Genomic DNA, 18,448 nt, shown 5'->3' with positions numbered 1-18,448 from the left:
GTCTGTGTGTGCGTGTATGTGTGTGGTACACGCACACCCGCAAAACTTCCTCCTTCCCAGCCCCGGAGGGCGGGCGCGGGCGCTGAGGGGCCGGCGCTCTCGCGCAGCCCGGAACCCACAACAACAACTGGAGCAGCTGTCAAAACTTCGCCGCCGCCGCCGCCCCGCCCGACGCGGCTCGCGCAGGGGAGGGGCAGCCGGCGGGGGGCGCGACCCCCGCCCGCGGGGCCGCAGCTCCCAGAACCGCGGCCCCTTTCTCCTCCCCGCCGCGGGCGGCCTGGGGGAGGGGCGCGGGCGGAGACCCCCGGGGCCGGCCGCCCCCCGCCCCCGCCCCTACCCCTCAGGAGCCCCGCCCCGCCCGGCGCCGCCCGCGCCCGCTCCCGCACCGCCCGGCGCCCGCCCGCCGGCCCCGCCCGCGCTCCCCGCCCCGGCCCGGCCCGGCCCGGCCCCTCCCTCCCTCCCGCCGCCCCGCCCGCCGCCCCCCGCCCGGCCCCTGCGCGCCGAGGTGCGCGCGCCCGCGCGTATGTGTGTGAGTGCGTGTCCTGCTCGCTCCATGTTGCCGCCTCTCCCGGTACCTGCTGCTGCTGCTGCTGCTCCCGGGGCTGCGGGAAATGCGAGAGGCTGAGCCGGGGAGGAGGAACCCGAGCAGCAGCGGCGGCGGCGGCGGCGGCGGCGGGAGGAGCCCCCCAGGAGGAGGACCGGGATCCATGTGTCTTTCCTGGTGACTAGGATGTCGTCGGAGGAGGACAAGAGCGCGGAGCAGCCGCAGCCGCCGCCACCACCCCCCGAGGAGCCCGGAGCCCCGGCCCCGAGCCCCGCAGCCGCAGACAAAAGACCTCGGGGCCGGCCTCGCAAAGATGGCGCTTCCCCTTTCCAGAGAGCCAGAAAGAAGTAAGTTGAGTGTGAGGGAGCCAGGCCGGGAGCCAGCGGCGGCGGCGGCGGCGGCCGGCCCGGAGCTGTCACCGGCGCGCCCCGGGCCCCGCCGCCCCCGCGCGCCCCCGGCCGCCCCCGCGGGGTGGGGGTGGGGGTGGGGCCCCGCCGGCCGCGCGGCTCCGGGCCCCGGGGGCGCCCTCCCGCCCCGCGCGCCCGCCCCGAGCCCCGCGCGCCGGCGCCCGGCCTCCCGCGGGCGCCCCGCACCGCCCTCCGCGGCCGGGCCCCCGACGGCCCGCGCCGCCGCCACACTTTACTTTTTTTTTAGTTTGGGCCCCGGCGCCGCGGTTTCTGGGGCTTCTGTGTTTGGAGAAATTTCTCGTAGCCGCCGCTGGGCCTCGCCGGCTCGTTGGGTATCCCAGCCCGAGGCGCAGCTGGAGAGTCGCGGGGCCGGCCTCGCGTTCGGCACCCCCCGGGCGCTCGCCGAGCTGTCAAAACGCCGGGGCCAGGTGGTCCCCCGGGCCTGCCGGCGGGCGGCGAGCAGCGGCCGGAGCCGGGCTGCTTTTGTCAGCCGGCCCCAGCTTTAACTTTCCTCGCCTCCCCACCCCCGCCAGCCTCGGGCTCCGGGGCTTCACCGGCGCGTCGGGAAGTCTCACGGCCGCTCCCCTCCCCCGCCCGGCCCGCACCGCCCGGCCCGAGCCGCTCAAACTCCGTGTGGTGGCCGCGCGGGGACCGCGAGCGCCAAGTTTTTGGAAATGTCGCTCCCAACCGCCGGCCGAGCGTGGGGAGCACGTTGGTGCAGCTCCGGACGGATGGAAACCGCGACCGAACTCGCCTCGAGGAGCCGCCTCCGAGCCGTGAGCGGGGCCGGAGCGGCTCTTGGGTGCTTCGGAGCCGGCACCCCGGGGCTGGGCAGCGCCGGTTTTCAGTTGTTAGAAATGCCTTTTTGCAGCATGGTTCTCGGACAACTTTGCCGGTGGAATCCAGAAAGCCATTTCGTACCGGGGAGTCGCCGAGCGCTCATGGCTCTCGAGGGTGCCGAGCAGGTCCGTGGCCGCCCTCGGAGTTGTGGAATGGATTGGGTGCTTACTCATTTCATTATATGGTCGTCTCCTGCTAGTGCGAGGGTGCAGTGGACGCAGCGGAGAGCAGCTCACTTACGGATTCTCTGGGTTTTTGTTCTAGTTTGGCTTTTTTTTTCTTCGGATGGGGTGCATTCATTTAGCAATAGCATTGTTAACGTTTGGTGATACATAGTAAAAATAGGAGTGTGAGCCCAGGCAGAGAACAGGGTTGTGGGAGCCCCATGAAGCCCTGGACTGGGTATGTGCTCCTTCTTGCTTCGCTGTCCTTGTACTGTGAAAGCGATTCAGGGCCTTCGACTTGCCTCCATATTTTATGGCCAGCTCTTACCTAGCTGTGACAAATCGCGAGGGAAACAAGTACAGGATGTATACAGTATTGCATTTGCTCCTTTGTGATACAAAGTTGGGGGTTACTGTATCACTCGCATTGTAGTGTCTGATACAAAATGCCATTGTTATTCCTGTATTAACAAATCTGGAGAAGGAAGGTGCAGGTTTAAGTAATTTTAAACTTCTTTGCCACTTTTTTGGTATCCTTTAAAGCAACACATAGGAAGCCACAGTAGGGTTTTAACTTCATTACTTCCCATTTTCACTATTTCATTCTTTGTGAACATTAATTTTGGATTATTATATGTTCTAGGCTTGTTTTTAAATTTTTACCCTAGAAAGAGTAGACCTCTCAGTATTGTTCTCACCCTACGCATGCAAGTGTGTGTGTGTATGTGTACGTGTACACTTCCCCTGAAATTGCAATGAGCTCATTTGTATTAGTGCAGCTCCTGAGTGCACCGGGAGAAAGGTTGGTTTAGGGTATTGCCACTTTTATTATTTTAATTTTTATCGCTTATATTATGAAGGAGAAGGTAGTCCTCTGAGAGATTAAAACTTTTCTACAGAATGACAGTAATACATCAATATAAAAATCTCAACACTTTGGAAGATGTTTAGAACAATTCTAAATTTTGAGAGTTTTATTTTTTAGATTTGGAAGCTGGAACTGTAGTCCTCACAGGTAATTAAGTCTAGTGGTAACTTGGATGGCTTCTAACTTTTTAGTGAATTCTTTAAAATTAGGTGTGTCTTTTGAAGAAGGAAATAGACTTTCCAGTTGTTTTGGGAATATGTAAATAGAAGCTAATATCTGAAATGGGAGGCAAGGAGAGGGGTTTTCAATTGTGTAAATCCATACTGTACTAAGATACATGCAGAAAAGACCATGTAGTTAGCTGGGTAGTGCAGACCCTGAAAGTGAAACCGATGTGTAATAAATGTAAATTAGGTTTGTAAATGTTAAAATTATGTGGAATTGCAAATAATTACCTCAGAAATGAAAATTAGTGTGTTTGTGGAATGCAGTGGAGATAAACGTGTTTAAATTGTCAGTGATATTTAGATGATCAGTAAGTGGGTTGTTTTACCCTAGAGAAGATGCCTTATGGCAGTATTTTTTAAAAGTAGGTTGGTGTATTTGTTTTGGTTTAAAAGAAAAAGCTAGCTATGGACTAATAAATACACATTGTTTTGAGTTTAAATTTTTAAATATTTAATAATTAGGTAAGTATTTCTTGTTTTATAGTGTTAGATCATTTTTATGTTTTAATCACATTTGAAAAGCGTATGCGGTTACTGATTTTACAGTAACTATTGTTATTTTAAAATTATGTATACAGGACTACCCTAGTGGTCCAGTGGGTAAGACTCCAAGCTTCCAGGGCAGGGGCCCAGGTTCGATCCCAGGCCAAGGAACTAGATCCCACATGCCAGAACTAAGAGTTTGCACGTTGCAACTAAATCCCCATGCAGCTAAATAAATTAAAAATACATATATGTTTACAACCTAAAATCAAGAAATTTGAACTGAAGCTATTAATCTTAGAGGCAGAGTTTGAAAAGTGGGTATGAAAATAGGGAAATACTAAGTAGAACGGTCAGGTTTGCACATGTCTAAAAGTTCTTTTGCGCAGTAAGGATTGTCTGTCACTTGGTCCTTATCAGAGGTGCAGGTCTTCCCATTGGTGCGGAAGCTCCTGCTGCTGGGCAGGCACTACCAGTGCCTGGAGTTATTTTTGTTAAGGTTAAGGAAACTCTTCCTGAAGCTTCGGTTGGTTCTTTTCTTCCTGAGAATATATATTCGCATTACTCTGTTGGGAAGCCAAGGAAGCATTCCACCCTGTTTCTTACCAAGTCAGTAAAGTTGATGTTCAGCGTGGGGGTGGGTATGGGGATGGCACAGAAGCAGCATGTGGCGGGGATAGGATTTCTGAGGCTCTATCCTTGACCTTTTCTGAATAAACTTCTTTTACCCTGAACCAGGTTTCTTTTCAGAGGTCAGTTAGTGTTATTAGAAAGTCACCTTGAGCATTATTGTAGAAAAAAGGGAGGCAGAACCAGCGATGTCTTCCAAGGGACCAGCAAACATGGCGGCGCTGCCGGGGACTGTTGCTGCCCTGTGTTTGTAAGCACATTTCCCTGCCCCTCAGAGTTCTCATTTCTGTGGCTGTGAACTTGAAATCAGCAGAACGAAAACAAACAGAAAACTGCGTTGCGTTATAACATATGCAGTTTCATAAAACAGCAGTTTATAGTTAAGGGGTACCACTGTTGTCTGTGCTTTTTGAGATGATGCAAATTTGTAACTTTTATGATAGTTACTCTTTTTCTTACTTTTCACGAACTTAGATATGTGGGAATTTTCAGTAGTTACTGGTCTCTAGCACTTAATGGGCACTGAGATGCTTTAATTTACCTGAAGAGCTGATCCTGGAATGACAGCCTCTCTCATCTCTGAGGTGGGCTCATTAGCTTGCTCTCGCCCTGCTGTTGGTCGTCTTCATGGAATCTCTCGTCTTTCAGAATGCATTTTTAGTCTAAAATACAAATTATATTTGATACAATATGATTATTAGTATGTAAACTTGGTCAACATGGATTTCCAGGTAAATTTAAAAGTATTAAAACAATTTGCTTTCTCATTTTACAGATAGGGGTTTAGTACATTTTCTTATTGTCAGTTAATTCTGCCATGCCAGATCTGTGGTCACTTTGCAGGGTGACAAGACACACTCCTCTAACCTCTCCTTCTCCTTCACCTTTTTGTGAAACTGCATATTATTTATTCCCCAGCCCAGAGTCAGATTCCCTCTGGGCAGAGAGCGATTGTCCAACCTTGTATTCTTGAGGCATTTGTGGTTATGACTGAGGGGCTTCAATGAAACGTCACTGACCTTCCAAAATGGAAACAGTCAGTTTTTAGTTATAGAGAACTTCAGATGCTCTCACCTGGTGAGGGGGTACGTGAAACCCTTGACAGCATTCTACATAGGTCATCTGTGAGACATTTGGACTGAACACAATTTTTAGCTGATACAGAATAAACTTTCTAAACTCTGTGTGTGTCCCTCCCATCCTCCCTCCCTCTCTTTTATAAAAAAAAAAAATAGTTTTGGCCCGTCTTTAAATTTCAACAAGCAGATTAATCCCTTCCTCCTTTATTTTAACATTTTCTGTATCATGTTTGTGCTGCAGTGTTTATTTTCAGAACTTCTTGGCAGTGTAAGTTCAAAAGTTGTGGAGTGAAATAGGGATGATTTTTTTTTTTTCTTCTGTTTGGTGATGGCCTGCATATAAATGTATACTTGTGGCTAGTGTGAATATTCAGTAGAAAGATTAATCTTGAATTTGTAATTGGCAATGTCAGTCTCCCCATTTGCAGAATTTAGAGGACTTAAGAACACAGGTTAAGAGAAGGAGGAATGACACAGCTCTTTTTGCACTTTCTCTAGAAAAAGCATCATGTAAAAGACAGGAAAATTGTTTGACTTTGCTTCTGCTATTAATTTAGTAATAGCAGTAACTATGATGCACAAATGTGGCAACTGTTTAAGTCTGAGAAATGCTTTTCTGTAACTTTTAAAATCTTTCATGTGACACCTTATTCAGAGAGCATGTAAGTGCCAAATGTATGCTGGGAGGGACAGTCAAATCTGGAAGAAGGTTTACTGTGGCCCAAAGGGTCCCCAGAAATGTGGAGGAAGCAGAGCATGAATTATACCTTGAAGAGTCAATAACATTTAGCTAAATTGAGTGAGAAGAAAGTTGAGAGGGTGTTCCGGGGCAGCAGAGTGAATAAAATTATTGAGGGAAGTGTAAAAGGTGCTTTCTTGGTGGGGTGTGACTGGAACAGAGGCTTAATGTGGGGTTTGGGGCCAACCTGTGATGGTCCTTGAATGCAGGGCTAACGAGTTTGGGCTTTATAGTCCAGGCATTATAAACTTTACAGGGACCAAGTAGGTAATTTAAATGAGTTGCATGCAGTTTGTAAGCTCCAGAATGACAGCTGACATTTTTGAGGCCTTAAGTTGGGGAGAAAATGGTGAGTAAAAACAGTCTGAAGAGTCCTAGGGGTCTTTGTGCCTTGCTTAGGAGACGCTGAGAGAGTTCTGGCTGATGGCTGCCACCTGAGACTGTGAGATGTTGCTAGATACTCTGGTTTTTCAACAAAGGCTGAAAACTTGGATCTTCATGCGAAATCTCTTGACTTCTAAGTATTTTCAATTAAGATCTAAAATGCTATTTGTAGCTATACCTTGTGGGCTAGGTTTAATCTGTAGACCACCAGTGGACAAGTTTTTCACCTCTGCGATATGCCTGGACTATTTTATTTTTAAATTGAAAGTTTTAAAAGTAGATGTCTACAGTCTGCCTGAGGACAAGAATGGCTATTATTCTGTATTCTGCGCCCATCTTACAGTTGAATGTAGCCACTCTGATGCTTGATGATGTCTGGCATAGATGTCTACAAGACAGAAATGTCTAGAGTGTCGGAGGATTTGGGAGTAGGTTTAGATTAGGATGTGTGTGTATTCACCTGTGTCCGACTCTTTGTGACCCATGGACTGTAGCCTGCCAAACTCCTCTGTCCATGGGGTTTTCCAGGCAAGACTACTGGAGTGGGTAGCTATTTTCTCCTTCAGGGGATCTTCCCGACCCAGGGATCGACTCTCGTCTCCTGCATTGGCAGGCGATTCTTTACCACTGAGCCACCTGGGAATCAATCCCTAGTGTGATTTACTTGAGGTCACTGAGACTATGGAGAATGCGTGGAAAATAGTAAAAGACTTAGAATGCTTCCTTACCCTTAGGAGATGGGGGGAAAAGGTCAAGAAAGCCTATAAAGGTGAGGAATGAGATGAGAATATATTCGCAGTAGAAATGGGCCAGTATACACATGCAGACATGCTCATGACAGCAGAGGAAGGTAGAAGGCTAGTAGACGAGAGTCGGCAAGAACAAAGCACCCATCCGTGGACTGCCACGCAGTTCTGATTTTAAACCGTTTTTCTTTTAAATTGAAGTATGATTAATTTACCGTGGTGCAGTTTCAGGTGTACAGCAGCGTGCTTTAGTTGTGTCTGTGTGTATGCTTTTTTAGATTCTTTTGTTATAGGCTGTTAAAATACTGAGTATAGTTCTAGATCCTTGCTGTTTACTTATACATTGTTATGTATATATTACATAACAGTAATTGTTTTTTATTTTGTACATAGTAGTATGTATATTGTATCCCAAACCTCTCATTTGTCACCCCCCCATTCCCTTTGGTAACCATAAATTTGTTTTCTATGTCTGTGAGTCTATTTCTGTTTTTTAAAAAAGTTCATTTATATTACTTTTTTTAGATTCCACATTTAAGTGTTATCACGATATCTCTGGCTTACTTGACTTGGTATGATCATCTGTATGTCCGTCCATGTTGCTGCAGATGGCTTTTTTTGTTGCTTTTTATGGCTGAGTAGTGGCCCACTGTGTATCTGCCACATCTTTGTTGTCCACTCATTTATTGCACATTTAGGTTGCTTCCATGCTTTGCTTAGTGTAAACAGTGCTGCTGTGAACACTGGGGTGCATGTGTCTTTCCAAGTTAGTTTCCTCCAGATATATGTCCCAGAGTGGGATTGCGGGATCATATATCGTATAGTTTTTGTCAGGACAGAGAGTGGGTACCAAGATGGGAGTATATCTGGGATACATTTGTTGACTTGAGGAAAACTTTTCTCAAGAGTTGCAAAGCAGTAAGTTTATTACAAACTCTGTTTTGTACAAAGAATACAAACACCAACTGTGTGTGTATTTCCTGTACAGAAAATGATTTGGAAGGCTATGTAGTGAATATTAATACATATACTTGGATATGTACATCTGTGCAATATTTAAAAAGCCAATAAATTTAAAATCATAATCTCTTTTTAGAAATGAGAAAAGTACGTTCTTGGGATATTACTGATTCTAGAACTAAGATCACCTGAATTCAAATCCAGGTTCTGCTACTTGTTAACTATTTGTCGTTAGGAAGTAACTTTTCTGTGCCTTTGTTGCCTCACTTGCAAAGTGATCTTCCTACCACATCTAGTTTAGGATTATTGTGAGTTTATATATGTGTAGAATTCAGACCGTGTCTGGCACACAGGAAATGCTAGCCTGAGGTGGTATTATAAGAATTTGCTATTAGTGTTAACGGCTGCTGTCATCAGTGGTCATCAGGTGTTACTGTGACATCATTGATTATTATGGGCTGACATGTGATGAGGTACCAGACTCACTCCAAAACCACCACGGCGTCAAAAATAAGGTAGTGGTTATGTCGGGGGAGGCGGGCGATAAAGAGTGCCCTCCTACACAGCTCTCCCTGATAAAGAGAAAGTACAGAAACTTAATCGGTAGAAATCTCTATAGAATGTTTTTTATTATGAATAACACATGAAAAACAACCAGAACAACTTCCTAGAAGCTATGTATATATAAAAATATATACATAGTAATGTTATTACAAAATCATTAGAAAAACTTTTTTATTACGCTAACTTGTGAATGTTGTCATAGTGGTCTTTTTATTTTACATCTCTGCTGACCATGGTTTTATTAGTATGTCTCCCTAAATGAGATGAATTACTAGGTGGTTTTAAAATGATTTCTTATGTCTTTTTAGACTGAATCACTTTTAATCTTTACACCTCAGTGTATGTAACCTGTTTACATTAGTAACAATATAGTTGATTGTCAATGGTGAAGTTTGTGTGGTTTGGTTCTTAAGTGTTCTAGTGGAGCCTAGCAAAAAAATCTTGTTTGATTTCCTCATCTTTGGGGATCCTAATGACATGCACACGTGTTTGGAGTAAGTACCCGGTTGCATGTGAAATAGCAATATGAAACATATGAAAGAATAACCATATTTTTTTACCTTAGAACTCTCATCAGTGAATTGTTCTACTAGGGTCGAAGCATTTGCTTAGTTACGGCCGAGTTTTTCTCCTGTTAAGACTTACGTACTTGAAGAGTTATAACTCGGTCTCCTAGCTCAGTTCAGCCCCTCATCATCTTGCTTGTTGAATCCAGCTTCAAAACTGACTCTCCTGAGATGAGCAGAGGAACCAGTCAGCTGAGCCCCGCCCAGACTGCAAAATTACAAATAAATAAAATGGTTGTTGTTTTAATTTGTTAGACTTTATGGTGGTTTGTTACATAGCAGTATAAGATGGAAGCAGATGACTTTGTGGAGTCAGAGACTGAAGAATAAAAAAATACTTGAGATACAAATGATAAAAATTATTGTTTTCCAGCTTTTACTGAGATACTTTAAAAAACTTATTAAAATTTATTTTTAATTGGAGGGTAATTGCTTTGAAATTTTTATTGGTTTCTGCTGTACAACCATCTTGAGTTGGTTATAACTGAGATAGTTAAGTGAGGTTGCTGTCTACCTTCTGCTCCCCATTTCACTAGGGTGTTTTGAGTTAGAGATGGATTTTTATTATTGGGGAATTTAAATGGTGTTTAAAAATACAGTTGTCACAGTATAGATTGGAATAGAGAGAAATACTAACTTTCTCTGTATGCGAATGCAGAATATTTGGAGTGTGCTGGGGTAACGAACAACCCCAGTTCTTAGTGTATTCAGGCAGCAGAGGTTTATTTCTTGCCAAGGCCACACATTGATCATGGGCTGGCTTGGGAGCTTTCCTCTACAGCATCTCCAGCCAGGTGTGGGTAGACAGGATCTCTGCCTTTCGTAATTGCCACGACAGAAGAAGAACGCAGCAGGGTGTGCTGACACTCAGAGACTCTCCAGAAGGGGCACGTGTTGGACCCAGAAAGTCACATGGTAGCATTTAACTTCAAGGGGGTAAGGAAATGAAATCCCGTCATATTTCTGGAGAGGGAACTGGAAATACTTGGTGAAGAGCCCTGGTAAATACCACACACAGTAACATTTAACTTGGTCTGAAATTCCTTTTCTTTTTAACTGCACTGAGAGGCATGCAGGATCTTAGTTCCCCAAAGGGGTCGAATCTTGCAGTGGAAGCTTGGAGTCCTACCTACTGGACTGCTAGGGACTCCCCCCAAAATTCAGATTTGACCTTGGAGTATGTTATGTTACCTATCATTGAATCTGACCATCTAGTGGACTGTTGTATTACAGCATATTGAGGGGTGTGTTTAATAGTACTATAAATATAAAAAACATTCTGTAGAGATAGAAATAAAATAGGAAGCATGGGGCTTGGGCTCCTGATTCTTTTTTCCTTTACTGTACTTCATGCTTTCTGCCTTTCTCCCACCCGCATGACGGAGTGTTACTTGCTCTGTCGTGTCTGACTCTTGGTGACCCCATGGACCGAAGCCTGCCAGGCTCCTCTGTCCATGAGATTTCCCCAGACAAGAATACTGGAGTGGGTTGCCATTCCCTTCTCCAGGAGATCTTCCCAACCCAGGGATCGAACCTAGGTCTCCTGCATTGCAGACGGATTCTTTGCCGTTTGGGCCACCAGGGAAGCCTACATGACAGAAGAGAAGGAATCAAGTAATAAAACCGCTGTGTAACGTTAGTGAGGTTATAGGTGAATTAGAATCTTTTCCTCTCAAAGTACGTTTTTAAAGCATGCATGTTATTTTCAGCCAGGGTTCCCTTGTCTGTGTGGTTTCTGTTATTCACCCAAGGAAGATGTTACTGAGCACCTGCTGTGCGCTGGAGGGACCAACACACGGTGGGTCCCTGCCCTCATTTCGTTCTGCCAGCTGGAATGCAGGATGACAGACGCTGCAGTGGAACATTGCGTGTAGTGCTGCGAAGCTTCGAGAAGGAAGAACTTTAAGGCAGGGGCCTGAAAAAAGACATCTTCTGAGTTGATTCTTGAAGAACAGAAACAAACTTGAGTGAAGAGAACAGGCAGGTGAGGAACAGTTACTCAGTGGTTGCTCCGGTTAGGCGCTCCTGGTGTCACCAGAGAAGTTATCTCCTTTGGAACTTAAAAAAGTTACATCAGTGGAATCGTTCGTTCCAGTTTTACAAATGAATGAGCTAAATTGCAGGAAGATCACATAGTTGATAAGTCACTGAGTCAGGATTTAAATCCAGGTTTGTCTGCCTCTGGTTTTTGCTGTTTAAGAAACTCCAGTGCAACTTTCACCTATAAGGTGAATAAAGTCTGAGGTTCTAAGGTGTACAACATGATTTCTATAATTGATAACACTGTGTTATATAATTGAAATTTGCCAAGAGAGTAGAAGGGAAATAATGTCTGTCGCAAACATATATATAATGTGAAGTAATGGATGTGTTAACTAATGGATGGGAGGAATCCTTTCACAGTGGATATGTATATCAAATCATCAATGATATCTTATAATTTTATTTGTCAATTATAGCTCCAAGAAAGCTGGAAAAAAATGCTTACCAAAGAAAGAAAAGGAAACTGCAGCCCATTTTGTGAGTAAATGAGGAAGGGAAACTAAATTGGGAAGTTTGACTTTTTACCATAGGCAACAGGGTGCCATTGACAGTGGCTACGGGAGAAAAGCCTTGTGTCTTTGTTAGAAAACTAGCCTTGCCAGTAACACAGTTGGGAAAGGTGGTATGGAGGAAGTATAGATTCCCCATTTGTGCTGTTATACAAGGACCCAAATGAGAACCCAAAGTGATTTACCATACTGTTTTTTTTCTCTTCGAGTTTGGCTAAGGTATCATTGACATACAGCCTTGTATAATTTTAAGGTGTGCATAGCAGAGTAATTTGACTTAACGTACATCATGAAATGATTGCTACAATAAGTTGAGTGAACATTCATCTTATACAGATAAAAAAGGCAGAAGATTTTTTCGTCGTCATCGATGAGAACATGTAGGATTTTTTTCAGTACTTCTGTATCCAACATACAGGAGTGTGGTATTAATCATGTTTTCACTTCCGTTCGCTGTGCAGCAGCTCTGTGTGGCCCCATAGACTGTAGCCCCCCTGACCCCCCTGTCCCTTGGTTTTCCCTGGCAACAATACCGCAGTGGATTGTCGTTTCCTCCTCCAGGGGAGCTTCCAGATTCAGGGATCAAACCTGCATCTCCTGCATTGACAGGTGGATTCTTTACCGCTGAGCCACGAGGGAAGCCCCATTACATCCTTAGTACTTAATTATTTTGAGTGGAGGTTAGTACCTTTGGACTACCTTCCTCCAGTTCCCCTCCCCCAGCCCCCACCACTGATAACCACAAATGTAATCTCTTTGAGTTTGTCTATTTGTTTTTGAGGTATAATTGACCTTCCATACTATTTTCCATTGAGAATAGTACTTGCCTAGCTTCCATTTTCAGATTATCCAGCCCCAGAACTAGAAAGAGCCTCAAAATCATCTATTCTAGTATCTTCAATGTGTGTATTAAAAGTTAAAGTGCCATCAGAAAACTTTGACATCTGCATTGTTCTTTTCGTTTTTAAAAAGTTTGTTTATTTGGCTGTGTCGGGTCTTACTGGTGGCATACAGGGTCTTTGTTGCAGCAAGTGGTACCTTGTGTTGAGGCCACGGACTCTACTTGTGACTCAGGCCCCGTAGTGCGGCTCTTGGGTTCCAGAGCACGCAGGCTTCAGTGGTTATATATGGTATGAGGTAAGGTCTAAGTTAGTTATTTTGCATGTGAAAGTACAATTATTTTGAGACAGTTTGTTGAAAAGAATATCCTTTCTTTATTGAGTTGTCATGGCACCTTTGTTGAAAATCACTTGATTATAAATGTATGGGTTTATTTCTGCTGTACTGCAGGCAGATTCTTGACCATGAACCATCAGGGAAGCCTGGATTCTATTCTGTTCCCTTGATCTTTTTGCTAATCGTTATGCCAGTCCAGTACTCTTGCCTGGAATATCCCATGGGCGGAGGAGCCTGGTAGGCTGCAGTCCATGGGGTTGCTAAGAGTCCGACATGACTGAGCGACTTCACTTTCACTTTTCACTTTCATTCATTGGAGAAGGAAATGGCAACCCACTCCAGTGTTCTTGCCTGGAGAATCCCAGGGATGGGGGAGCCTGGTGGGCTGCCGTCTATGGGGTTGCACAGAGTTGGACACGACTGAAGTGACTTAGCCATAGCCGTATGCCAATGGTATACTATCTTCATTACTCTAGATTTATTGTAAGTTTTAAAATCAGGTACTATAATTCCTCCCAGTGTTCTTCTTTTCCCAAAATTATTTTGCCTGTTATAGGTCCTCTGCATTTCCATGTAAATTTTAGGGTCAGTTTGCCAATTTTGACAAAAAAAAAGTCTGTTGGGATTTTGACAAGGATTATAATCAATCTGTAGATTAGTTTAGAGAGAATTTATTCCTTCCCCAGTACATGAAATCACGTGTCCCTTCATTTTGGTCATCTTTAATTTCTTTCAGGCCTTCCCAGGTGACTCTGTGGTCTGCAGTGCGGGAGACCTGGGTTTGATCCCTGGGTTGGGAAGATCCCCTGGAGAAGGAAATGGCAACCCACTCCAGGATTATTGCCTGGGAAATCCCTTGGACAGAGGAGCCTGGTGGGCTACAGTCCATGGGGTCAAAAAGAATTGGACATGACTTGGTGACTAAACAACAGCAATTTCTTTCAGCGGTATTCTATAATTTTCAGTGTGCAGATCTTGTGCTTTTTTTGTTTGTTTAAATTTATTCCTAAGTATTTAATTCAAGGCTGTTATAAAAGGAATTTTTTGAATTTTATTTACAGATTATTGCTAGGAATACATTTTTTAAAAGCTAGGCTGACTTTATTTAGGGAGGACTCTGCAGTGGTGAGCTTTGCGGTAGGAGAGATTGGGCTCAACTCCTGAAGCATCATTTACGTCTGTGTGTATGTCGTGTATTTTGTTGTCTTGCTGCGTTTAATTAGTTTCAGTGTGTTTTGGTAGGTTCTTCAGAATGTTCTACGTTCTAACAGGTATCTTTTAACTGATCAGATGCTTACCTTAAAAATCCCAGACCAAGTTTTTATCCTGGCCAAAATGTCTTTCAAGTTCCTCTTCCAACACTTGTGGTACTTAAGGTCTTTCTTGACTTGGGTGATCTGTCTGTGTAACTGGCAGCCGAGCAGAGATATGTCTTTTGACAACAAAATCATTTTTCTTGCTGACTAAGGTGGGGCTTAAACAGAAAGACCCAGTAGCTAGAAGTAGGAAGTGTGCACACAAGCAAACAGCCATATTTCATTTTGAGGAGGTGTACGGTTTTTGAACAGAGCCACAGCGTAACTTTCGGTAGATGACTTCTTGGTGCTTTAGTTGTTTCATCTGCTAAAGGGGATAATGCCAACTTCACTGGGTTGTAAGGATTTAAATAATAAACTAATGTGTGTGGTGTTTGATATACCAATCACTTTTAATGTTGGTAAATTTTATTAGCATTAAATAGGTAGAGATTAAACAAGGATTAAGAAAGGAAAACAGCTTAACTGATCTGAGTTCATCAGAGTGTGGGTGCAATTAAATCTTGGGTGGTTCTTAATTTGTTTTGGGGACTTCCCAGGTAGATCAGTGGTAAAGAATCTGCCTACCATTGCAGGAGACACAGGAGATGTGGGTTCAATCCTTGGGTTGGGAAAATCTGCTGGAGAAGGAAATGGCAGCCTATTCCAGTGTTCTTGTCTGGGAAATCCAATGGATAGAGGAGCCTAGCGGGCTGCAGTCCATGGGGTGGCAAAGAGTTGGACACAATTTAGCAACCAAACAACAACAATCTTACTTTGGGTTACAGATTCCTTTGGGTATATCTTTACTTTCCACAGAAGGATGCATTCATGAATGTAGGTATATACGTTTTGTAGAATTTAAGGAGGAGAGTTCAGGACCCCCTGAAGCTTATTTGAAACCTTTTTGGGGCTCATAGCCTCCAGAGTAAGAGCCTCTCCTCTGCAGAGCACGGGCTCAGTAGTTGTAGCACAGGGGCTGAGTTGTTCTGCGGCATGTGGGATCCTCCTGGATCAGGGATCGAACTTGAGTCTCCTGCATTGGCAGGCAGATTCTTTGCCAGTGAGCCACCAGGGAGTCTGAGATGGAGGTTCTTCCTCACAAATGATTTTTGGAAGGGAATAGTTCAGGAAGTAAACACAGCATTAGTGCTTTTTTCTTAGGGGAAGTCACTTGATGTTGACATTCAAGGGAAGGTTCTCTTACAAGTATTCAGATTTCAGGGGACTGTGGGTAATGTGCATTCCAGAGCGTATATCCTGATCATACCCCGGGAAGCATGTTGAAATACACGTGAGTGGAAGTGAGGTTATTACAGGCATAGCCTTAAACTGCCCCAACTTATTTTAAGTGGATTTCCACAAGCTTCAGTACTTCAGATGTAACTAATAAGAAAGCGCTCATGACAAGCCTTACGTTAATACTGGGGTGGAGAACTGCTGTGGGGTTCCGGAGTTCTGCAGGTTAGCCAGGACACAGCGGAGGGAGGTGACGGATCCCGCTGTGAGCTGGCTGAAGGTGGAGCCTCTGGTTTTTCAAAGTTATATCCCCAGTAAACAGTGCAGAGTTTTGGGTAGTCTTATGTTTATGTTTTTGTTGTTTTTTAAAGAGTGATGAAGGTTGGTAATAAACCAGTAAACCAAGCTATAGCTCTTTATCCCTCAGTAACAGATTTTTATCAGAGATTATTCTCTTCCTGTTGCTGGCTTCATTTCTCTTTGTCTTTATCAAACAGCCCATTTACTGGCCTCTGAGTGGCTCTTTACTCTTCCAGTTAACCCTTCTTTTTGAACCACTGTGTCTTTTATTTTATCCTCCTTGAGGCAGGGAGAAATCCCTCTAGAAGCGGCTGGGCTGTGGAAGCCCTGCAGTGGTGCAGTGTTGGTGACAAGTGTCCTGAGAGTCTTGATACCATGCTTGACACAGTGCTGCCATTGGAAACTGATGCTGGATAAAGAACTTAACAGTCATGTCCCGGTCTGTTTGTTTGCTTTTAATCTGCTTCCTTCTGGCTGTGCCGCGTCTCTGTTGCGGATGGGCTTGTCTCTGGTCTTGGCGAGCAGGGCTGCTGTCTGGTTGAGGGGCACAGGCGCTTATTGCAGTGTCTTCTCTTGCTGTGCAGTGCAGGGTCTAAGCGCTCAGTGGTACTCAGGCTTCAGTCGTCACAGCTGTGGACTCAGTAGCTGCTGCTCCCGCGCTTAGCTGCTCTGAGGCATGTGTGATCTTCCCAGACCAGGGATGGAACCCGGCCTCCTGCATCGGCAGGCAGGTTCTTGACCACTGAGCCGCCAGGAAAGCCCTATTTCAAGTTTTAAAGAAGGGTTTTTAGGCTGTCTTTATTGCCAAAATTTCATGTTGGATGTGTGTTTATGAGATCTCATTATAGTTCTTAATGCTGATATTTTTGAATCCTAATACAGAGTTCATACTAATTTAAAAAAATATTTTTTATTGGCTGCGCTGGGTCTTCATTGCTGTGTGCAAGCTTTTTCAGCCGCAGTGAGTGGGAGCTGCTCTCTGGTTGGGATGGGAGGTCTTCCCATTGAGGTGGCTTCTCTTGTTGCAGAGCACAGACTCTAGGGTGCATTGCAGGGTGTCCCCTGTGTGGTGGGGTGGATTCGTAATCACTGGACCGTCAAGGAAACCCCTGTGGTAACTTTTACCTACCTGTATTATTAAGAGGCTGCTGTCAAAGTAGGCCTTTTCTTTGGAATAAAGGGCATTGTGGTAATAGTGTGATAGGTTGGAATTAACTTGAGCTTTGCTTAAAATAGAATTTGTTTAGTTTAAAATTAGCATGATGGGGATTATATTATGATATATGTAATTCTTTTCTAAAATTTTTTGAATGTTTAACTGCTGGATCTCAAGTTCTGGCTCTATCACTTTCTAGATACTGGACTTAGTAAAACCAGTCAATCAACTGGAAAACCAGGAAATTAACCCTGAATATTCATTGGAAGGACTGATGCTGAAACTGAAGCTGCAGTACTCTGGCCACCTGATGTGAAGAGCCAACTCATTGGAAAAGACCCTGATGCTGGGAAAGATTGAGGGCAGGAGGAGAAGGGGTGGCAGAGGATGAGATGGCTGGATGGCATCACTGATTCAATGGACATGAATTTGAGCAAACTTTGGGAGATGGTGGAAGACAGGGGATCCTGGTGTGCTGCGGTCCATGGGGTTGCAAAGAGTCAGACACAACTTAGTGACTGAACAACAAGCTGTTTAATCTGTTTGTTTATGCATCTGTGAATAGGGTCATGATGATCAAATCCCTGTCATAGGATTTTTGCGAGCAGTAATGATGGTACATGTTCAGAAAGCCTATTTAGAACAGTGCCTTTTAACTCAATAAGTTTCTACTTAAATGTGAACTCTTCCTTATTTTAAAACGCTTCTCAAAAGGGATGAATTAAATTATAGTGTTGATAGCAATGTGTGTTAGGACAGGTATCATTGATCTTTGTCACGTGTGGTATACTGAACCCTTTATACAGACCTTTTTATTTCTTCGTTTAATAATTGAGAAACATTAAGTACTGTTTTTTGCTTACTTGATTAGTAGGACTACTGGGCATTTCTGAATTTTATTACTTGTATTTCTTGTGTATTGTGCAATCATGTTTTGTCCATAGTTTATTGGTTGAGGGTGTTCTTAATGTTTTACATGTTATTTTATTTATTTTTGTAAAGTTAATTTTCCTCTACAACTGTTTTTTTTTTTTTTGGCCACGTGCAAGGTCTTAGTTTGCCGCATGTGGAATCTAGTTCTCTGACCAGGGTTGAACCTGTTGTTCAGTCTCTCAGTCGTGTCTGACTCTTTGTGACCCTGTGGACTGCAATACGCCAGGCTTCCCTGTCCTTCACCATCTACCGGAGCTTGCTCAAACGCATGTCCATTCAGTCGGTGATGCCATCCAACCATCTTACCCTCTGCCACCCCCTTCTCTTGCCCTCAGTCTTTCCCAGCATCAGGGTCTTTTCTGATGGGTCAGTTCTTCTCAGCAGGTGGCCAAAGTTTTGGAGCTTCAGCTTCAGCATCAATCGTTCCAATGAATATTCAGGACTTATCTCCTTTAGGATGGACTGGTTGGATCTCCTTGCAGCCCAAGGGGCTCTTAAGAGTCTTCTCCAACACCACAGTTCAAAAGCATCAGTTCTTTGGTGCTCAGCCTTCTTTATGGTCCAACTCTCACATCCATACGTGACTACTGGAAAAA

General features: G+C 44.6%; 1 protein-coding gene across 21 annotated transcripts in view; it reads left to right on the top strand.

Moving 5' to 3' along the window:
- Nucleotides 1-534: 534 nt before the first annotated feature.
- The window catches only part of KMT2C (lysine methyltransferase 2C), a 253,899-nt gene continuing 235,985 nt past the window's right edge, over nt 535-18,448 (top strand). For 15 of the 21 annotated variants that reach the window (XM_070787358.1, XM_070787348.1, XM_070787368.1 and 12 more), the window contains exon 1: nt 538-891. In XM_070787358.1, the coding sequence (XP_070643459.1) occupies nt 731-891 (161 nt within the window). In that variant the 5' untranslated portion in view covers nt 538-730. Of the gene's footprint in view, nt 892-1,803; nt 1,917-18,448 lie in introns of those variants that run through there. The other 6 variants (XM_070787365.1, XM_070787346.1, XM_070787353.1 and 3 more) reach the window with 3 other exon arrangements.

Source organism: Bos indicus, chromosome 4 (assembly GCF_029378745.1).
Source record: "Bos indicus isolate NIAB-ARS_2022 breed Sahiwal x Tharparkar chromosome 4, NIAB-ARS_B.indTharparkar_mat_pri_1.0, whole genome shotgun sequence".
NCBI classification, from domain to species: Eukaryota; Metazoa; Chordata; class Mammalia; order Artiodactyla; family Bovidae; genus Bos; species Bos indicus.
Note: the sequence above shows the minus strand (reverse complement) of the source record. Positions and strands in the feature narration are given on the sequence as shown.